This window comes from Apteryx rowi, unplaced genomic scaffold, assembly GCF_003343035.1.
Source record: "Apteryx rowi isolate R43461 unplaced genomic scaffold, aptRow1 scaffold_38, whole genome shotgun sequence".
NCBI lineage: Eukaryota > Metazoa > Chordata > Aves > Apterygiformes > Apterygidae > Apteryx > Apteryx rowi.
The window spans coordinates 3664545-3685240 of NW_020450307.1; the positions used below are offsets into that span (position 1 = coordinate 3664545).

Sequence of the window (20696 nt, forward strand, 5' to 3'; positions counted from 1 at the left end):
AGACATTTTAGAATTATTTATGCAAAGGCCCAAATAAACAAAATGCCCCAGGTAATCAAAGATTTTTTAAAATTTACATTAGTTAAAAACAGAATCATACTTCCCAGACAGAGCAGATCTACTGTCCAAATGTGAAGGAGATATGATTGGAACAGAAGCACATTTGGACTCCCAGTTAGCCTGCTGTACCTGGGAGGACTGAACAGCAATACTATTGGTGTGTTTTATCCAGACTGCTGCTTTTCATCTCTTTTTTAAATTTCTCCAAGACTGTTTCACAGTGGCAGAGGAGACAAACCAAGTAGCTATTCTTCTACTTCTCCAACTTTTTTTTTTGGGGGGGGAGGGGGGGAACGACACTATGGAAAAGAAGTCGCATGTTAAAGCCATTTCACCCAAAAGGGACCACAGCAGGCAGAGCAAGCAGCCCATACCAGCAAACTTTAACAGCCTTCACATTCAGTATCTGCATGCAGGAAACATCCAAATCTCTTCCAACCATACTGTTGCACTCAGTGCCATTCAAGTGGCTTTACATCTCATGACTAAGTCCTTCCCTGAGCAGTACTTAATCAAATTTCATTGTTTTTTATTTCATTCTCTTTCACAATAGTAGTAGACTCTGCTTATTCACTAAGAAAGGAACTGAAAATGCAAACATCTTTTTTGTGAACTTCACTGGGAAAGGCTAAAAGTCTGCTATATACATTTAAACTGAAAACTCCCAAAATACCAGAGCAGTGATGATGAAACATTGATATTCCTGTTAAGGACACTTTAATGCAAATGAAATACTCATTTAATAAAAGCAGTCAGCACACAGACTTCATATGCCAGCTTTAAAATTCAACTTTATCTTCTCAAGTTTTACTGGGCTTGATATCGCCCGATTCCTCTATGTGGCCACATTATGCCAGTAAACAGAACAGGGAGAGTGCACAGTAATCATCCCATACTGTTTAGCATTTAGCATACTCCTTGGCTGGATTTTGGCCAATGCCAATTAACCTGTCCCAGCTTCTGCTTGGCATTGCGATGGAGATGTTATGTGCCATAGACTGCTCCCAAAAGCCAGCCTGAATGCAGCTACTCTGGTTGGAGTAGGAGATGAGGAAGTTTTCAGTATGCCGAGATGAGCCATGCTATGAGGCAGAAGTCAGACCCTGGCCTGCTTTTATTCAACAATATACACATAACCTTTCTGACTATAGACACTTATCCTATATGTTTTATATAAGCTTTTGAAATCTGGGAAGATTAAACATATCCATGTGACAGCAGCACTCCTATTAACAGTAATCAGGTTACTTGTGACCAGGAAATAAAAAAAATCAACGCTGAACTCATTAGTGCTAAACAGAAAGGAAAAAAAAAAAACAAAAAAAACACCACACACAACACACCACACCACACCAACCCACTAGATTCCTTACAGATTACAGACAAGTAAGGGTTCCCTTGCAAGCAAGGGCCTACAAGAATCTGAGAAAGACTGAATGGATATAAAAATACTAAAATAAATAAATAAAAACTTTTGACAAAATAGTCTGTTCYGATCTCTGGATTTCAGGGGAAGTTCAATCTCAGGTACCTCCAAATCCCACCATACAGTCCACTTTATCCTACAGCTATTCACATGTGATCCTGATTCCTGGCAGGGAAAAAAACAAAACACATTAAGGTACGGGACTGCATGCAGATATTAAAGATGAACTTTTCTCAGCTGTTCAAGTTTCAGATTTATCAAGCACATGGCAAATACTGCAAAAACAGTATATGCTTTAATGTTTTTGCAGTTGCTAGCTATCTGCTATATTACCTTGTATTTTTCAAGGGATTCCATGTTCACATTAGTAGGTTTAGAAGATTAAACTCAGGAAGACTGAATATGCATAATCTTTGCTTCTACTGACAGAAATTTCATCACCTTTCAGCTGCTCAAAAACCTTCTGCAAACTCTAGCACTTGCTTTATGAGCAACAGATGTGACCAAATTCTATTTGTTCACTCAAGTTATCGAAATCTAAATAATTAAATGCTGCAAACAACTAGAGTATATAATACAAGAAAGCAATCCAAGAACATTTATACAATTATTGACTAACGTTGCTAAAGCTTGTCTTGAACTAGATCGGGGGCCACTCCATTGCAAAACTATATTTACATGTACATTTTTGTATTAGTTGAAAGTGGAGGTCATTATGTATTTATGAAGTCTCAGCTAAAAGAATAGCAGAGAAAACTGCAGACCTTTTGCTGATTAATCTAAAACAGCCATACCTATGATTTCTGCTAAGCACCATATTTTTAGATGTGGGATTTTTGTGTAGAATGTCTCTTGACTCTGGCTATATTAAATCAAGTATGTGCAGGGGGAGTTTGACTAATGTGGAAGACTTTCTAGACCAGTCTTCATAAGCTCTTTTTTAACAGAAATATGCAGATTCTCTTGGTTCTGAGTGAAATGAGAGATTATCAACTGAATTTACCCCTCTCTAACAGTTCAAGTCATATTTTGTCTGTCCTCTGGATAGTTTGGATTTTTCCGCCTCACTGAAAAGCCTAAGAGCAACATTTCCAAAGCATAAAGATATTTAATGCAAAAAAAAACGGATGTATAAGACGACTTTGATACAAGCCATTTAACAAACAAACAAAAAGAAAAAAAGGGGGGGTGCAAAGGGGACATCTGAAACAGAAACAAACAGCAATATTTATATTAACATTAAGAGAATAAATTTAATCAAATATAGAATCTCAGATTTTCAGGCAACCCTTCAGAAAAAGATGGGTGTTTTTTTGTTTTTCTCCCCCCCCCACAGTAAAGATGGAACTAGAATAAAAAAAAAAGTTTTCTTATTTTAGACAATAGTGGATATGACCTTTGTGTTGCAAGATGCTTTTCAGAGATTACCCAAAAAACGGACTGATTAGAAAGCTTCCTAAGTGTTGCCTGTACATTGCTATGGAAGAGGCACTACAAAAGCAAAGCCAGTATTTCCTCCAGTCTTAGCATTCATGAGTTCATCAGCATCATTAGCTTGCAGAGAAAGAACTCTACTAGTTTTAATGATGAATTTTAGTTAAGTAGAAATTATAATCCTAGATTAATCCCATTTGCTCAATGCAGCATCTGTAAGTCCACAAAGAAACCTTCCCTTTAGTGTTTCATTTCAGAATTAATTTTAAGACCTAAGCAGTCTTAGTCTTCCACAATCACAGTACAGATGCAAACGAAAAACCAGTCACATCGTAAGCTAGTTTTCTTTTTAACTCAAATGTAAAAGAGGTTCTCCGTAACATTTAAAGCAAGTTCCTTCCCCCAGTTTCCAAAGATAGTTCAGTGATAGAGGGAGACTTGTATTAAATCTTCAACAATATAGGGCTAGATTGAAATATATTGAGATATATTGAGAAAAACACTGGAGGATGAGCCAAATTATTGTAAACAAATGAGCCATCTCAGGAATATGGCTATCATCTCTTTTCTTTCAAGTCCTAAATATTTCTAATAACAGTTACTGGAAACTGACTATGAGAGAGTGACACTGGAGCTAATGCTTTTAACAAGCTAAGGCAACAGGTTTCACATTCCTAAAGTAAAGTCCATGAAGAACTGAACTCTAGAGACAAAAGCAATGATATCAGCTGAGAAATTCATTGATACTCAGTACATACAACATTAAGAATGTGTGCTGACTACACAGACTGGTAGAATAGTGAGAAAAGAACCAACCATGGCTGTAAAAACCACACATAGCAAAAACAGCYCAGAGAGCAGCATCCTGATACAATTTACTGTGTTTTTTTTTTTAAACTAAGAAATATTGAAGTGGATATAAACTGTACACAAAATACAAAGGGATGTTTTGCTGAGCAAAACAGAAGTTTTTCAATCAGTCTACTGATGGATTTTTTCATGACATCAGAACATATGGATTTGAACCACAATCTCTTTAAGAAAGCCAACATCTTTCAATGTTATTTGTGATTTCCATGGATCAGCAGCTATGAAGGTTAAAAAAAAATTTTTTTAAATATTTAAGATGCCTCCACCAAATATGATTAGCCAAAAGCAGCTGAAAATTCAGCTGGATTAACTGTATAAAATGGGGTGAGCTGATGTAGTCCAGAATCTGCATTATTATTTTTGGACTTCCCCCCCACCTCCGCTTCTCTTCATACTGAAGGCAATAGAGCTGTAGTTTTTCTATATGGACGGAGCTTTCTTAGTTTAGGACAACACACTATATGCATACAACACAGATAGCAGCAAGGAAACTTTCTTTTTTGTTTCATTTTTGTTTTTTTGGTGGGTTCTTTTGGGAAAGTAAGAAGGTGCTTCTGAGCTCTGAAAAAGTGAGCATGGTCAGAACTCTTCATGGACATTACGTGCATAGTCCATAAGTTTGCTGCCAGTGAAGTATTCACTATATTTCAGGATCTCTTCCAGCTCTAAGTGATGGTTTTGATTTTCATCTGCTACTGCTATCATTTGCTTCGCTTCATTTAGAGCATTGTACTCATTCATGGGATCCATATATTCCTAAAACAAATAAAACAATCTGTCACTTTCACTCATTAAATACCTATTTCTCAAAACCAGAATTATGAACCCACCTCTGCGTAAGCTTCAGGAATTGAGACCAACATAAGCCACCCCAAAATGAACATAAGCCATAGAAAAGGGCAATAACACATCTTTAACAGGCTTACATCTTTCTCCTGGCTATTTTTCTGTTCACTGCTTCCTCATCTGTTCTAACACAAACCCAGATTTTCTCAGCTCACGTCAGTGTCTAAAATAAATGCATTTAACATTTTTGTTGCAAACTAAACCCACTAGCAAATCTGGTGGTTCTTGTGAAGAAATATCAGCTCTAAATATTTAGAGTTGCGCAGCTATTCCTCTGTACGAGTTGATTTTTCTTGTTTATGGGGATAATCTTTTTGGAACATGTTCAATTTGGAACATTCTGGTTCCCTTTTAAACCACCTGACAAACAGATTTATGGAGGCAAAAAGTCTGAAATGAAACATTTCCTTCATGTAACTTGAAATAACTTTAAAGTTTTCAAACAGTGCATTTAGTTCATGACACAGAATACTCCTTAGAGATTATTTTTACTTTCACTTTCTTCACATGAAGCACAGTAAATGCTATTCTGTAAAAGATCAGAATTAGAACAACACCTGAATAAATTTTTTTATATTTATATATTTATTATATATTTTTATATTTATATATTTGTTGTATTATATATTTTTATATTTATTTATATATTTTTATATATATAAATAAAATTTATTGAAAGACTTCACAGGTAAAACAGCTATTTAGCTATTTTTAGGATAAAATTCTCAGTGAAAATGCTATTAACATTTTCTTTGTCTATGTCTGAGCATAACTGTTTATAAATCCATATTAATGACCATCTCTCATACCCACATAGATGCATACTAATAAGGTCAGGAACTTGAAAGTGACATTCACCTTTTCTCAGGTAGAGGACCAATTTTTTACAGCTTATCCTTTCACACTGCCTACACTGCAATCTGAATTTTGCTAGTCAAAGTATATTCTTACATTCTGAAAGAATATTTTATTTTTTAATGAATATATAGATTGCCAGTTACTTCTTTTGTAACTGAAAGTATGACTCATTGCCCCATTAATTAGAAGTCCCAATGAAATCTGTGACTTTCTTTTATGCCCTATGTATCTTTAACAGTGTCTCTATGTAAAAAAAAAAAAAAAGAAAAGAAAAAAAAAGAAAACAAGCACTAAAAGCATAGCTATGAATAATAGTTATACTAGGAAAACTCCCCCTCCTCTTTTAAGAAAAAGCATTACACCATCCTACCTACAACCACTACAGAAGAATACTATAATCCAAAGGTCTTTAAAGTAAAGAAGTACTGTTAATTCAAATATTTCTGGACTTGAAATTTTCTAAAGTATTCTCAAACCCGTATTTGTAAACCATCTATTGGTTTTTAAAAAATACTTGAAATAATTAGTTAAGGGAGACTTACCTCCAGCTCTTCCATTGTTACAATACCATCATGGTTAGCATCAATGACCTCTTCAAATTCCTTCTTTCTGTCTTTTACCCAATCATCATCAATATCTTGAGCTTGCTGGTTCTCTACAGTACCAACAGGTAATGAAATGAACTCTGAAAGAGTTAGTCTCTTATCTCCATCTTGATCTACAACAGAAGTACATTGTAACTGAACTGAAAAACATTTGCTTAAAGTTCGTTAAAAATGAGAAATTCCTTCATGTCATAGATGTCATTAGTACAGTCTGCCTGGTTTCAGCAGTCCACAATCCTGAATCTAGCACAGAGGAATAACTACCATTTATATCTACGCGGGTAGCAGAAAACTCTCTGCGTTATGGTTCACATAGTGTTTTAGAAGGCTAAAAAACATGCTCTCATCAATATACTAAATAAAAAGAATTCTAATGGGTCTGAAAGATGCACCAGCTGGCGAGCTGGGGAAGTCTTTTTGTTTTGAACAATCCACTGCACTAGAAAGTCTGTTACAGCTGTATCCAGTCTCCCCTTAAATTAGCATTCTAGTAATATTAACCCTCAAAAGCCTGTGTACTGGAGTTGTTTTGTTTGCACATCATGCACTTAAGGTATCACTGGACACTCTTCATATTTACTAACCTAATTACTACCAAAGTAGAATTTTTTTTTTTTTAATCTAGGTGTTTTAGCAATTTAAAATATGCTTAACTATTGAGTCAACAGAAGGAAAAAAACCCACTCACTTGCACCAATACTTATGAATTAAACAAACAAACAAAAAAATTATTTTCTTAGAAGTCTCAACCATTTCTTTCCAAGTCTGTATGTCAAAACTCTTACATGATTGCTGCGCTGGAAGAGTACAACGCAATTAATGACCTCCTCACTGAATATTCATATCAATATATTCTAGAATATTTTAATATACATCAAACCCTTTCTGCTATTGCTACAGTGACCATGCAGTGCAGCAGCACTTGACTGTGATACAGTGTCAGCTGATCTTCCTTGAATAAAGTACTCAGAATATCTTTGTAACAGATGATGCTGTGCTGATCTTCAGCAAAGAGAGGCTAAATTTAGCCTTCAGAGATGCACAGAAAACCCCAAGTAATGTCAGCATCTGTGCTAACACTGTATTTTCCTTACACATTTTGTTGAAGTTTTGTTGCTACCCAACAAAACTCTTTGTAAGTAAATAACTCCCAAGAAAATTTGTTTTAAAATGGCATACCCAGATCTCGGATGATCTCTTTCACCATAAATTTAAGCATTCCCCTACTATGCTCTGGATGAAGAAAGGACAAGAATTCTTCTTCATTCAACAACAGATCAGGAGGTGGGTTGTCAGCTTGGTACCACCGATCCTTCAGGTTATCTAAAACTTCCTGTGCTAAAAAAATAAGCAAGACTTAAACCGTTATTTTTAATCTATTTATAGTTCTTAAAATAAACCTTGCCTGTTATTCAACTGTTTGATTCACAGGTTATCCTTGATTAAAGTTATTTTACAGTTCAATGGGGAGGGGGGGAGGGAAGGGGGGGAAGGTGGTGATGAAGGGAAACAAAGCGCTATTAGTTTGGACTAGCTAAGAGATGAAACACTAGAAAAGATCCTTTAACCAAACCTCTGAACTGAAGTTAAGAGATGAAAATAAAGATTTAGCTGTACCTGCATCAAAACTTGAGTGCAGGAAGTGGAAAGTATTGTAGAGGGAAGAAAAAAAATTTTTTTAGTTGCTTCAGGTAGTAGGTATGGCTAATTCAACTTTGTGCGGTAGTGGCACAAAGTGCAAGTCCTCCTTTCTTATTTTGATATTTTAGAGGCCACTACCAATAGAAATTCTTCACCTTTCTGACTTCAAGTAGTACCTTTCTTCTGAATTAATATCAGTGTTTTCTACTTAAAACCATTTCTGTGCCTTTAACTCATCAAAACATTCTTTAAATCCAATATCCCCATCTCTTGCAATTTTAAGATCAGAAAAGTAGTTAGGGTTTTCAAGGAAGGAAGATTATGTTAAACAATTCCTTTTCTACACAAATAATAACAAAAATAATAATAGAGTAACAAGCCCCATAATACTTTGCATGCTTTCTTCTAAGACCAAATAACATAACTACTGATAGATCTAGGAAGATGCTTCTGATCTGTGAAACACCATTGTTTTACTGCTTTGTGCATTACAAAGGTTTATTCTACTCTAAGGCACTTTAAGTCTACCACAGATCAGAAAATATTGTTCTTCAACATTGCAGTTCCAAGCACAAAGGGGCATGTTTTATTACTCCAGCATTACACTGCCCAACTTTATTACTTCAACCTGGCATTTCTTAATACATGATCTAAACCAAAACCAGTTGTATCATTGCTCTGAACTGCTTTAAGGTATGTTCAAACTCAAAGGATTTGAAAATAGTTGACAAAACGATAGTGATCTACCACAAAGCGATGATAGAATTATGCATTCTACACACTTGTAAAGTACAAAGGTTGTTTTTTTCCACCATACTGCAATTTCACTTAGCGCCCTTACCCTCCACCACAAAACTACATATGTGAATTAAGCGTAAGAATTATATTAAACTTAACTAAAAATTAAACCTAGCTTTAAAATAATCACGAATACATCTCATGGATAACTGTTCCTTACAGGGCTTCTAACCGAACAGGCAGAACAGCTAGAGCCATAAAGTTTGGAATTAGGAAAGCTATAAAAAGACTTTTATCCTGCCCCTGCTCCTCCCTCTTTCCCTTACCATGACAAAGACCGAGAATTCAAAAGAATCTCCTACCCAGAGACAGCTTATGTTCTTGGACCCAGAAACAGCAGCGAGCATCTCTGACAGAAATTTTCATTTTTTGGAATTATGAGAGATTTAAGAGAGTAGCTTTAGAAAAGAAAGTTTGGAAACATTAAATGGAAATGTGAAGTTAAGCGCCAAGAAATGCATTTAGTTTTCCATTTACTTAAGGATACAAGTACTTATTCCTCTTTTTTAGCTATTCTGTCTATTCTGTATCAGAAAGTAAGCTGACTTCAGACCTAAATCCTGCAAGTATTTTAGTTATCACTATAATTTAATGAAGGGAAATATTTTTGCCGCAAGGAGCAATTGCAAGTTGAACCACACACTTACAAACAGACATACCAGAACCAGAAATCACTTTACATTTCTGCTTCTTTCATTTCATCTTACATCATGTTGACAAGCACTTTAAGTGAATTTTTCCTAAACTCAACCAAAAAAAACCCCATTATCTGAACAAGAGTTTCCGCTAAAAAGGGGGAGGGAGGGAGGGAGGGAGAGAGAGAGAGAGAGAGAGAGAGAACCCACACCACACACACACACAAAAACTGCAACACATAGCATGAATATTACATACACCTAGTGGTCTTGAGCATAACCAAACAGGAAAGAGATACCTGTATAAAGTATTCTTTTTCTAGTGTGGGCATTTTCTAAATGACACACTGGAAAAATACAGTCTATGGCACACCCTGCTATCCCCAAAACACACTAACAAATACAAGCCTGAAGCATTTCACAAGTGCTAAAAGTGCTCTGAAGCACTAGTCAGGTGTTGTCAGATTAAGATCAAGAACTCATTTGGATTTAAAAAAAAGTTTTCTAAGTAATCTCTCTTGAGTAGCTCCTGCATGAGTTGAGGAGCTACAAGAGAAAAAAGCAACAAGTGGTAGTACCTATAGTTTTGAACTGACAGTTACAATTAGAAGTTAAGTCTTCAGGGAATGTTTTTTTGTGAAGAGTAAGGAAATCCTTCAGTCTTAACAAGCATTCTAACGCAAATTTGTTTAAAGTATTTATTACTTCAAAGGCACTAGTAAATACAGAACAATCAAGTGACTTGCTCATGTTTTTTCTGTGTTGTCAACTCCAAATGTTCCTAAGTCACAAATCAGCCTCCCTTCTCCTGCCTTTCTTCTTCAGGCTAAAATGGAACTCAGCTGTCAGTCATCAGTTGAAACGGTAGCTATCTGAGAACTTAGTTAACTACAACTGTGCCCCCAGTTTTGGCCTGGCATCCAAACTGTAGTATGTTAGAGGTCAGCAGCAACTTTTGCATAAGACTCAGACCGTACATCTGAAGATCTACATGTTGAATTATTTTATACAAACAAAACAAAAAAAGTACTTTTACACGCAGTGAAGTCTGAGAATAAGTTTTGCCTATCATCCTCAGGAAGCGGTAGATAACTAATTTGATTTTCCCAAACAATGCTTGTTACCTAGGTAGAAAAATGATTGTGTACACACTTCCCTTATTCAGCAAATCTTTTATCTGATGAGCATTCCTGTAAACTGTAGCTAACCACTGTGCCATAGAACATGCTGCACAGGTATTTTCCCTGCCATGAAATTCAAAGGCCGATTTGCATTTTAGTTGCTTTTTGATAAATGGAAAATATAACATAACTCACTTTTAAATGACTAATTCCTGCAAGGAAAGGCTAAGGCTTGATGTTTTACTTAACAGTAAATTTAAATACTTTCAGATAGGGGAAAAAAGTTACTCCTTGAAGAGTTACCATGTTTAGAACAAGTCAGATTCAATGAAAGTTTCAGAAGTGATAAGGAAGAAATGATCAATCTTGCTAACCTAAAAAGTCTCACTCTCTCAATAGAGAACTTTTGTGATATGTGAAACAATCGTTGGGCAAACTTCTGCTATTAATTTCTAGCAYGCTTTGCAATGCTTAAGCACACACCTACTTAAACACAACACAGTTTGGTAGCTTATATATGCCTCCTCAATTTTAGAAGAGGAATAGCGCATAGCCACCTCCCTTTCATTTGGGGCAAGAGGGGCCTGGTACCCCAGTTGACAACAGGCCACAGATAACACAAGTCTGATACATTCAGCAAACTTAAACATAAATAACCGAAAACTATTGAAATGGGCAGTAAGAAACAAGCAGCTACCATTTCTGGTGGTAAACACTTGTATGAAGAGTGTTTAGGAGCACAGATCCGAGTTCCAGAGAAATCTAGTATTTTACTCTTAGGACTTTTTAGAGGCTGAAGGGCAGCTAAGACATTCATCTCACAATAAGAACAGTTTTGACATTTAGATTTTAGGAAAGTAAAGCGTACTTACTTTCTTCATCAATTTTTAGCTCTTCATTGTTTCTGATCTTCTCTACAATTTCTTTTTCATTAAAGCCCTTACTTGCCAAAAATTTAACTTTATATTCATCCCAGGACACATGGCCTGTAAGAGAGAGTCATATCTCAGACATTACATAGTATTTTAAAATACTTAACTTTTGGCCTCATTTCTTAATGAGTTCAGCACTGTAGCCATCCCACTAACTTTTCTGAACAGCAAGATGATAACTATCATCTGATTCACTTCATGTTTCCTTAAGAGTAGACAGGTCTTCTGAAAATAATCTACTGATGTCATGGTCCTCACCCTCCCATCCCTGGAGATCTTAAGATTTCCTGTGTCTATGAGTGAAACAATGCAGCAGTCAACACAGAGGTCTACAGTGCCGACTGGAGCACATTACTCCTTTGCTCTGTTGCCTTCTGTACTGATCACAACTGTTGAGATGCAAAGGGTTACAAGCAGTCCAAAGGCACTACGATTTATCACAGCACATCTAAAGAGCAGCCAATCAGTTTGGCCACTAGCAACTGACTTGAGATGTCATCAGGAGACTGAGGAATTCTTCATCTTACCATCACCATCAGGGTCCACAGCTCTGAAGTGCATTTTATTCTCTTCCACAGCTTCCTGGAAGTGTTCATCCGTCTTTTCCATGATCCAGCGCTGCATCTCTTTAGCACTTATCTTTTTATCATTATTTACATCCACCCTGTGGAAGAACAGCAGAAAAGATTTTGATTTAGGGAATATTTATAGAATCTAAATGAATTACTTTACTGAACAATAACAAACATAGGTTGTTACAGAAAAAAGGACAGTATAACTGTCTCTGAGAAGTCCTACATTCTTTCAACTAAAGAGTAAACAAGTAGCAAGCTAGTACATTATTTCATAATTAAATTTAAGTAAATATAGAAGATTGAATAGACTCTGGGCTTACAACAGGAAAGTGTGCTTGAACTACCAGGTAGGAAGTTCCTTTCTGTTTCAAGTCCACTTTTCTCAAATCAGAAACAACACCTAGGTAACTGCCCCTTGAAAAACATTTAACCATACTTCACTTTATTATAAGTTAACTCATTTCAAAATTATGCTTTTGAGTATGTTTTTAAAGTAGAGGAAACCACAAATACATGGCTCATGGCATATTAGCCTCATGCTCATTTCTTAATGGTTCAAAAATGTCAACAGATACAGACTTTACTACTTTGAAAAATTTATTTTCTAATATTTTCCCAAACCACTATCAAAAAAAGGAACTGCTGGGATGGCAGTCTATTTTAAAGCTCGTTACATTAAAAAGAAGTTAATATAAAAACTACATTGAACAAACACAAAAACCAACACGGCATTTTAAAGTTTTTCTGAGTACATCATTAGGTATGCATCCAAGAAGATGGAACAATACTTAAAACTTAGAAGACATCAATGGAATTTAAAAGACAAGATTCCATTCAAAGTATACCAAAAACCACTCTCGTTCAGTTTTTAAGAAAAGAAAAAAAAATTATATAAATATATATATATATAAGTATCTCAGCTTGACTCTGGCTTTTTTATCCGTTTGCATCACTATCTTAACACTACTAAAATGTTATCACTGAAACTCAAGTTATTAAGTACACAATTTACCTTTAAATGTCAACTAAATGTTAAAAGACTAAGTCAAAAAATGACCCAAGCATCTCATCTTCTGAAATGCTCAGCTGCATTAGGAAGAGCAGTATTAGAATTTTAAATTATGGTATCATATCTTTGCACATATGAATGCACAGACTCAGTATCAGCAGCCTTTCTGTAATCAACAGCAAGACAACAGTACAGTTGTTGTGGCAGTGTTCCACTTGTAGACCTTGCATTTAGCCTACGAACAAATGTGGGTTTTGATATGGAATAGGGACTGTTAAAAATGAGAAGGGATAGCAAAGTATTTTCCCCTCAACATTTAAGTTTCTTTAGATCAAAGCCAAACTTATTACCATGTGTAAAATATGTAAAATACAGGTTGGAGGTAAATAGGTAGAAAGGTAACAAGCATCACGTTTATCTGAAATTTGAATCATGGCATTGCTCCTCTAGTTCATGAAAGTAGACCTTTCTTCTGCTACAACAGTTCATAAAAAGTCTCCAGTGACTCAGACTTTCATGAATTAGCAGGCACCTACTATATTATGGGTACTGGAATGATTTCAGCTCACATCAACAGCACTTCTGCTTTTGAGAAGGAAATATTTACAATTGTATGAAAAACAACACATGGCCCTGCATCAAGGCTACCATGTAAAGGGGGGGGGAAACACACCCACAATTGTCCATGTTTTCCTTAGATAATTATCTTATTCAGGATGGACTACTGAACACATTTCCACTAATAATGAAGAGTTTAAATAGTTATGCATTGCTGAAGAAGCTAATACTTGTAATTCACAGAAAACTGATTTTATAACACGGTGGTAGGGGAAGAGTTTTCTGAGCCCTGAACACTCAGAGATCTTACTAAAGAATAGTACATTTTAATGCACTCCTTAAAAAAAAAAAAAAACTACAAAAGAACACGAACTGGCAAGAAAGAATTTAAGTTCAATAAAATAAACTTAATCCAAGCAAGAACAACATACCAGGCTACAATTTTGTTCAAACTTTCTTCAGTTATTTGTCTACAGAAGTCTTGGCACAATTTCTCAAGACTTCATGGTATACCAACTCCAAAAAAAAAAAAAAAAAAAAAATTTTACTTCTTCCACAAGAAGCATTATCAACAGTTTTCTGCTACAGTGACATCTCAAATTCTGTAAAAACTTATGTCTTTAAAGTACTATTTCCTGACCTGACAGAAAAGTGGGGATCATTATTATCATAAATTTTTGAGTTCAACAATACAGACTACAGAGAGAAACGTACCTTACTGCTCACGTAACTCTCTCATTCCAAAGAAAATTATAGATAAACCACAGGCCATAGAGTAATTGATGCAATGTGATAAATATACACCATCAGTATTTATACATTTCAGTGATATCCAGAATCATTCATAACTCCTACAAAATGTCTGCATTCAAGATTAGTACTTCATTGACTACTCAAACTATATTTCATTATCTATTCACAAACTAAATATCTGTTTCTTACTCGAAGACAGTTTTACCAAGTACACTACTTGGCAGGATAATTGTAAAATTTTTCTTAACAGAAGCCTGTAATAAGGGCTGCATTGAAAAAAAGTCAAGCCTGGAGTAACATTTATTAACATTTCAGCCCAGTTTCTCAATCACAAGCCATTAAAAAAGAACCCCCCCCCCCACAACACAGATTTCTGAGGCCATCTTTCAATAGGTTCACACCTGAAAGTATTATCAATTACACTCTCATCACTCAGATTTTCAGATTCATGTTTTCAGGTCCCTAAATGACAATACCGCAATGCTGCTGTATGTACTGGGGGCGGGAGGGAGCGGGGCAGGAAGGCAGTGTTCTTACCTAAAGGACCAAAGATAACAATTTCCTCGAGCACCAAGTAYAAATAGTTTTAGAGTAGGCTTTTGTTTCCTCCAAATAATGAAAAGCAGATCCAGAAAATCATGTTTAAAAAACAGAAACCAAAACAAAGCTCTAGTTTACCCTGGAGGGGGGAGAGGGGGGAGGTATGTATGTTTTTAAAAATAAATCTAACTTTTACAGGTTAAGAAAATAAGAATCAGGAYATATGCATTACTTAAAACTTTGAAATGGCATACAAGCATCAAATAAATAGGTTTTTAACTGAGCAATCCAAATCTATAATCTAAACTGAAGATACCAAAAGAGAAAAGCTTAACACGCTGCCTCTTCACACTCTTTATTCTAAATGCTGTCGTCCAACACTGGCTGTCATAACCAACATCTTCCCACCATGGACAGCAGGATTACCAGAAGAAAGGAAAACTGTGTTAGACTACGCAAGGCAAACTTGAAATTAAGAAAGGGGGACACGGGGAAGAGGGATATAGATCCTGTCAAAACTACTCCCTATGTGCAGTCTGAACACCAAGAGTCACAGCTGGTGCATTCTGAGAGTGCTATCCTTACAAGCATTGCTGAAGCTCAACCTCTACCCAGTCAGACTTTGTGAGAATGAGTTCTGCCTTAGGAAAGAATGCACTCATTAATTTTACAGGAGGGGAAGAATATATTTATCAATCTCCATACATAGTAATAGCTAACAGAAGTTGTATTTAAGCCTGTGACCTGATGAATGATCATCAAGGAGAGGCACTCAGCATAACACACAAGATTTTTATTTTTAAACCACAAGTAGGGGGCTACCTCTAAGTTGCTGAAAAGATCAGAAAAATGCAAATGCTAAAAGCAGGGTATTYAGCTTTCAAACTCAAAGGTAACACTATCACCACAAAAACATCCTGACAGAAAACCACACACATTACAATACTGAACAAAACTGCTAAATTCAAGCGCAGAAGAAATGTAATTTAATTTACAAGGTAACTGTCCCTCTAAACACGAGGCTCACCAAAATCTGAATTCTAGTACTCAGTGTCATTTGTTTAGTAAAATCAGTCACCATAAATATGCTCCATTATTTTCAACATCCTTCCTCCTCCTTCCTTCCCATCAACATCCACCTACATAGGCCAAACTCCACCATAATACAGGAGAATTTTCTATAGACCCCAGGCTAATTTAAACCATTTAGGTGGAGAACATAGTAAATGGGGTTTTTTGGCAATTACCAGAAGTATGAAGAGGTGTATCAAAACCCTCCACAGGTTTTCTTGACCTGAAGGCACCTGAACACTAACCCTTGACAAGGAACAAAGACTAAAAACATGCATCCAGGATTTTCTGCACCATGCTCTTATTTCAAAGGACAAAGTGGAAGTACTGGTTAACTTATAACAAACCACTTTTATAGACAAGTAAGGATTGTCCTCCCAGTAAAGAGCGACTTCAGGAATCAAAATACAGAACTATGAGGTGTCACTGTTTTTTTTCCCCAATTATATATAGCTTGCCCAGAAAAAACATGGTTTGGGGAACTTTTCTTCCATGTTTCACCTTTATTTTTAGTAATCCCATTAGATGATAATTTATGCTTTGAATTAAATCCTTTATATCATATAGGCCTGCCCTAGAATCTCAGTTTTCACTAATTAAAAACATAGTGTGGGATTTTCTTTATGTCTTGAAAGAAAATATTTCCACAGCATTTGGGAGCCTGTGATATACCACCTTTTCATAGAAGTTCATCATATTTCTCTCTTCACTCAGCCTTCAAGGGTGAGTCTGGAATGCAACCAAATTCCCCAGAATGTATTTCTACATGTCTAATCTGATCATCTGAGGGAATAGAACTTTAAGGAAGTATCTGAGTGAAGCCGATGTTGAACTTTTAAGCTTCCTAAAGAAACCTCTTTCATAACAAGAAGTGAGTGGAGCCTGCAATTTGCGAATGACAAATTACTAAACACCAGCTGTATGTTTCCAGTAAACATATGGCAATAAAGAAATTGAAAGCTTACTTAATATTTGTATTTGCATACATACTACCACTAAAGAGAATGGCCTGAATATTCTTAAAGGATTTACTCTGAATGGAAAGGGCGCTCTGGATTTGCCTATTTGCTTTACTCAGGAGCACACCAGAAAAAAAGTCTGTGTTGCTATTAGTATTTTTACTCTGTTAGTGAAACGCTTGCAGGACAAAAAGCTTTTGTTAAGCTTTCTCATTTCATCTCAGGTGTATGCACACCCCCACATTACAATCAGCATTAAGAGCACCAGTATAATCTAGGTTGTTCTAACAAAATTAATCCTCAATTGCAAAAATACAAATAAAGCCAACTCTGCCATCTAGTGTCTGAAAGATTACACTAATATGGGCTTCCACTTCCATTCTATTTACTGACCTCCAAACATCTGCTTAAAGAGATATTATTAGTTGATACAAACCCTTTCTAGCACAAGAAGTGTTCTATAAATGGAAAAAGTGTTTTAATATCTAAAAATAAAGGTAGTATTTTTATATCAAGTAAACAGCTCCATGGAGTTTTCAAAAAAAAAAGGCTGTCAAAGAAAAATTGAACCTTTTATTCTCAAGATGCTTCTTTTTCTAAGTTCTTGGGAATTAAATGCCTGGTTAGCAACAGTTCTTAACTCACGAAGACAGAAAGCCGTCATTTCGATTTCTGAATTCTTGGTATAACCTGTTAGGCATAAGTGTTTTTAACCTCATGTATTTCCAGACACTCAAATTTAGACACTTAATATCTACTAGGAAGTTTTATTAACAGAAAAATGCAACTAAAGATCGTGGTAAACAAACTCAGCCTACTGTGCATCTGTCTCTTTTTCCCCTTCTGGCTTCACTACGGGATCTTTTGGGTGTTTTCCCTTTGCTGTATTTGCAGAAGTCACGACAGCAACAAAACCCAAACTTCCAAAATCCAAACAGCCTATAAGCCCAAACAACAAATAAGAAACTTAGGTCATCAGTTGAAACCAAACTTACAGCAAAGCAACAGGACATACTAAAACTGGAAGAAAAACCCACTTCCACAGTTTATTACATAGGCATGCTACCACTAAGGAAGTCCTTTCTTACTAATTCATGGATCTAAGATGTAAATAAGATTATTCTTTGAACTAGGAAACTAGAAAAAAGAAATACATCTTTTAATTTTCATACCCTAAGAAGCTAATTATTTTCATACAGAAACAAGCTTCTGTTATAAATTTTACCAGAAGATCACAGCACCAAACCCGAAAACTGATTGTGACCCTCAACAAATGCACATATTTTCACTCCTGAGAATGGTGTGTGCGTGCACACACACACACATATATAGGCATGTTTGTACCTTAGTAGTGTGAACACAGTGCTTGCAGTATGATATGCTCCCCACCCCCCATCATTACAATTTTCGGATATTACAAAACAATTCACAAATTTTACTCTGAAGAGTAGAGAAAAAGACCGCACTTTCCTTGGCAATGTACATAACTTACTTTGAAAAGATGACCATGAGCTTCTTCCTGTTTTTTCTGGGTTCGGAATCTTCCTCAAACTCTTCCATCTCTTTTCCTAAAAAAACTTCTTGATGAAATTCTTTGTTAAGATGTCCATCCATCTCCATTTTGACCCCATTTAAGTGATCTGGGGGCAAAATCTCATTCTCATCTTTAGTGTCAACTAGCTTTTCCTTGAGGGCAGAATTGTTTGCAGGCCTTGCATAAACATCCATTAGAAGAAATACAAACAGAAGAGACAAATACAGAGATCCCAAACTGCAGAGAAAGGCCTGTCTTGACATCATTTTCTTTCCTCTTATTCAAAATATTGGTCAATTAAATTATTGTGAATGTATTAAACGATCTAAAAAGAAAAACAAAAAACATACAAATAAACTCTAGAACATTATGTCACTACTAAAATGTCTCCTAAAATTCACAAGAACCTCCCCACACACAATACAAGAAATTAATTTGTGTCAGTTACCAGTCTACACAATTGTAACCTCCATTACATCTTTGGAAGATAACATCCTTTAAAGGGCCTAGTTCTGCTCTGAAAACCATTTTCAGTTGTTATAGCATGAGCTGATCTGACAGCTTATAAAACTCAAGGATTCGTAGAGAAGCAAACACAGAGCACTCAACTGGGTGTGTGTGCAGCCAGAGCTCAGGTGGGACAATGCCCCTAGCAGGGCCACTGCATTTCACAGCACACCAGAGACTGCCACAGCAGTGCAACAGAATTTAGCGGACATCTCACAAAATCACTTCTGAGGAAAAGCTGATAGATGTAAAGGTCCTTTTGGAAGCAGATGACTGAGGGAAATATGATTACAAACACCATCACATAAAGCTGGAAACACACAAGAAACAGCCCACGGGAAAAACAACCGTAGGGACGGCCCTTGCATGACCTGCTTACCACGTACAAGTTCACAGACCGCAGGAAGAGGGAAAAGAACCACAACAGGGAAAACATCGCGTTTAGGAGCACAAACTTCAGTGAGCCGGGGAGGCACTACAACTCCAGGGAGGACTCGTCGAGCCCGGGACAGGAGTGACAGACCAAGCGGCGGCAGCGAAAACTCAGCACTGGGGTGGGTGAGGGGGATCCGGGCCGAGGCTACGCTGTCCGGCGGGAAGGGCAGGAGCCGCCCCATCCCGCACTCGCGACTGCTCCGGACGTTCCTGCTGCCGCCCCCCCCGGGGGGGGGCACGGCCGCCGAGAGCCCTGCCAGGCGCCGGGGGGCCATTCCCGGCCCCGCCGCGCCCCGTCCTGCCCTGCTGACCCGGTACCTGTGCGGGTCGCGGCGGCTCCTCATGCCCGGCCCGCTGCGGCCCGGCCTCGCTCCCTGCGGCCACGGCACGGCGGAAAGACGTCAGCGGGGCGCCGAGGACCGCAGGCAGCTCCCGCCCCGGAGGTACCGGCCGAGGGAGGAGACCAGGCCGGCGAGCGCTGCGTAGGAACCCATTCACACCGCCGTGCGTGCGTGAGGGGCGGGCAGCGGCCATCTCAGAGTAGGGCAGAGAAGCACCTCGCTTCGCCTTCAGCGGCCATTTCCGCCATTTGCCGGGCGAAGATTCCGCCTCCCGTCCCGTCCCCCCGCCAGGGCTGTGTGGTTGCTGTGGCCCAATGAAGGGGGGGGGGGGGGAAGCCCAGCTGCTAATAAACACAGCGTATTCGCTCACGTACTCTTTTTCCCGACAAGGCAGCCCTCCCCTCCAAACAAGAGCAAACCGGTCTCCTCTGGTTCCCGGCCATACCTCTTTCCCTGGCTATACCTACTCCCCTAGTTTTGTGTCTGTCGTTCATCTGTTTTCTTTGAGACCCTTTAAACGTTACCTTTGTATATACTTTTTGAGAAAGCGCCATAACACACTACTGATAATTTCTGTGAAATCAGAACAATGCCAACCGAGGTAACACGCGAATAGAGACTTTTGCAAGACTACGCACTTTACTGTGACAATCGGAGAACGCTCCCACACACCAAACCTTCATCACGCCTCACGGCTAAAAACACCACCAGTTACACGCGCTTACGCTACCCTAGGCTGAAACGGCACTTACTCCGACTTCGCTTGCCCTGACATGAAAAATGGCAACCTGTACGGGAAGGCGCGCCCGGAACCAAAATGGCAACCGTCTCAACCTCATGTGCCCTGCTACAAGATGGCTGCTATAAGGCGCTGTCGTATGCGGTCAGGTGGTGCAGGGCGCAGCCACTCCTCCCCGGCTCCTTCCCCACAGAGGCAGGCGGAGAGCGGAGCGGCAGGCGCTGCACACGGCGAGTCCGCGTCGGAGGCCCAGCGGGTAGGTAGGGATGGAGCCGCTCCTCCTCCCGGCCTAAGCCGGCGCTTCCCCGAGCAGGAGGCCAAAAAAAGCAGGAAGGAGACATGAAACCACCTCTGAGGGAACGCGAAGCGCGGTGAGGGTTCTTAGAGGAGCGCTGTCCCTTCTTGGTAGCCGTACCGTTTCACTGCCGGGGGCGGGGCTCTCGCTCTTC

The 20696-nt window shown here is 38.0% G+C and overlaps 1 protein-coding gene across 6 annotated transcripts; it reads right to left on the reverse strand.

Annotated features, from left to right (window-relative positions):
- Window positions 1-316: 316 nt before the first annotated feature.
- SDF4 (stromal cell derived factor 4) lies at window positions 317-20645 on the reverse strand. Of its 6 annotated transcripts, none has more exons than XM_026074113.1 (7): window positions 20261-20645; window positions 18184-18550; window positions 11754-11890; window positions 11167-11280; window positions 7279-7437; window positions 6037-6212; window positions 317-4546 (listed from the first exon to the last, which is right to left on the reverse strand). In XM_026074113.1, exons 2-7 carry the CDS (start codon window positions 18489-18491, stop codon window positions 4370-4372), a joined length of 1071 nt encoding a protein of 356 aa, XP_025929898.1. In that variant the 5' UTR covers window positions 18492-18550; window positions 20261-20645; the 3' UTR covers window positions 317-4369. The 6 variants fall into 6 exon arrangements, with proteins under 6 accessions (XP_025929898.1, XP_025929901.1, XP_025929902.1 ...); XM_026074116.1 differs by lacking the exon at window positions 20261-20645 and adding an exon at window positions 20147-20241; XM_026074117.1 differs by lacking the exon at window positions 20261-20645 and adding an exon at window positions 19486-19775 and having other exon boundaries at window positions 6037-6149.
- Window positions 20646-20696: the final 51 nt, after the last annotated feature.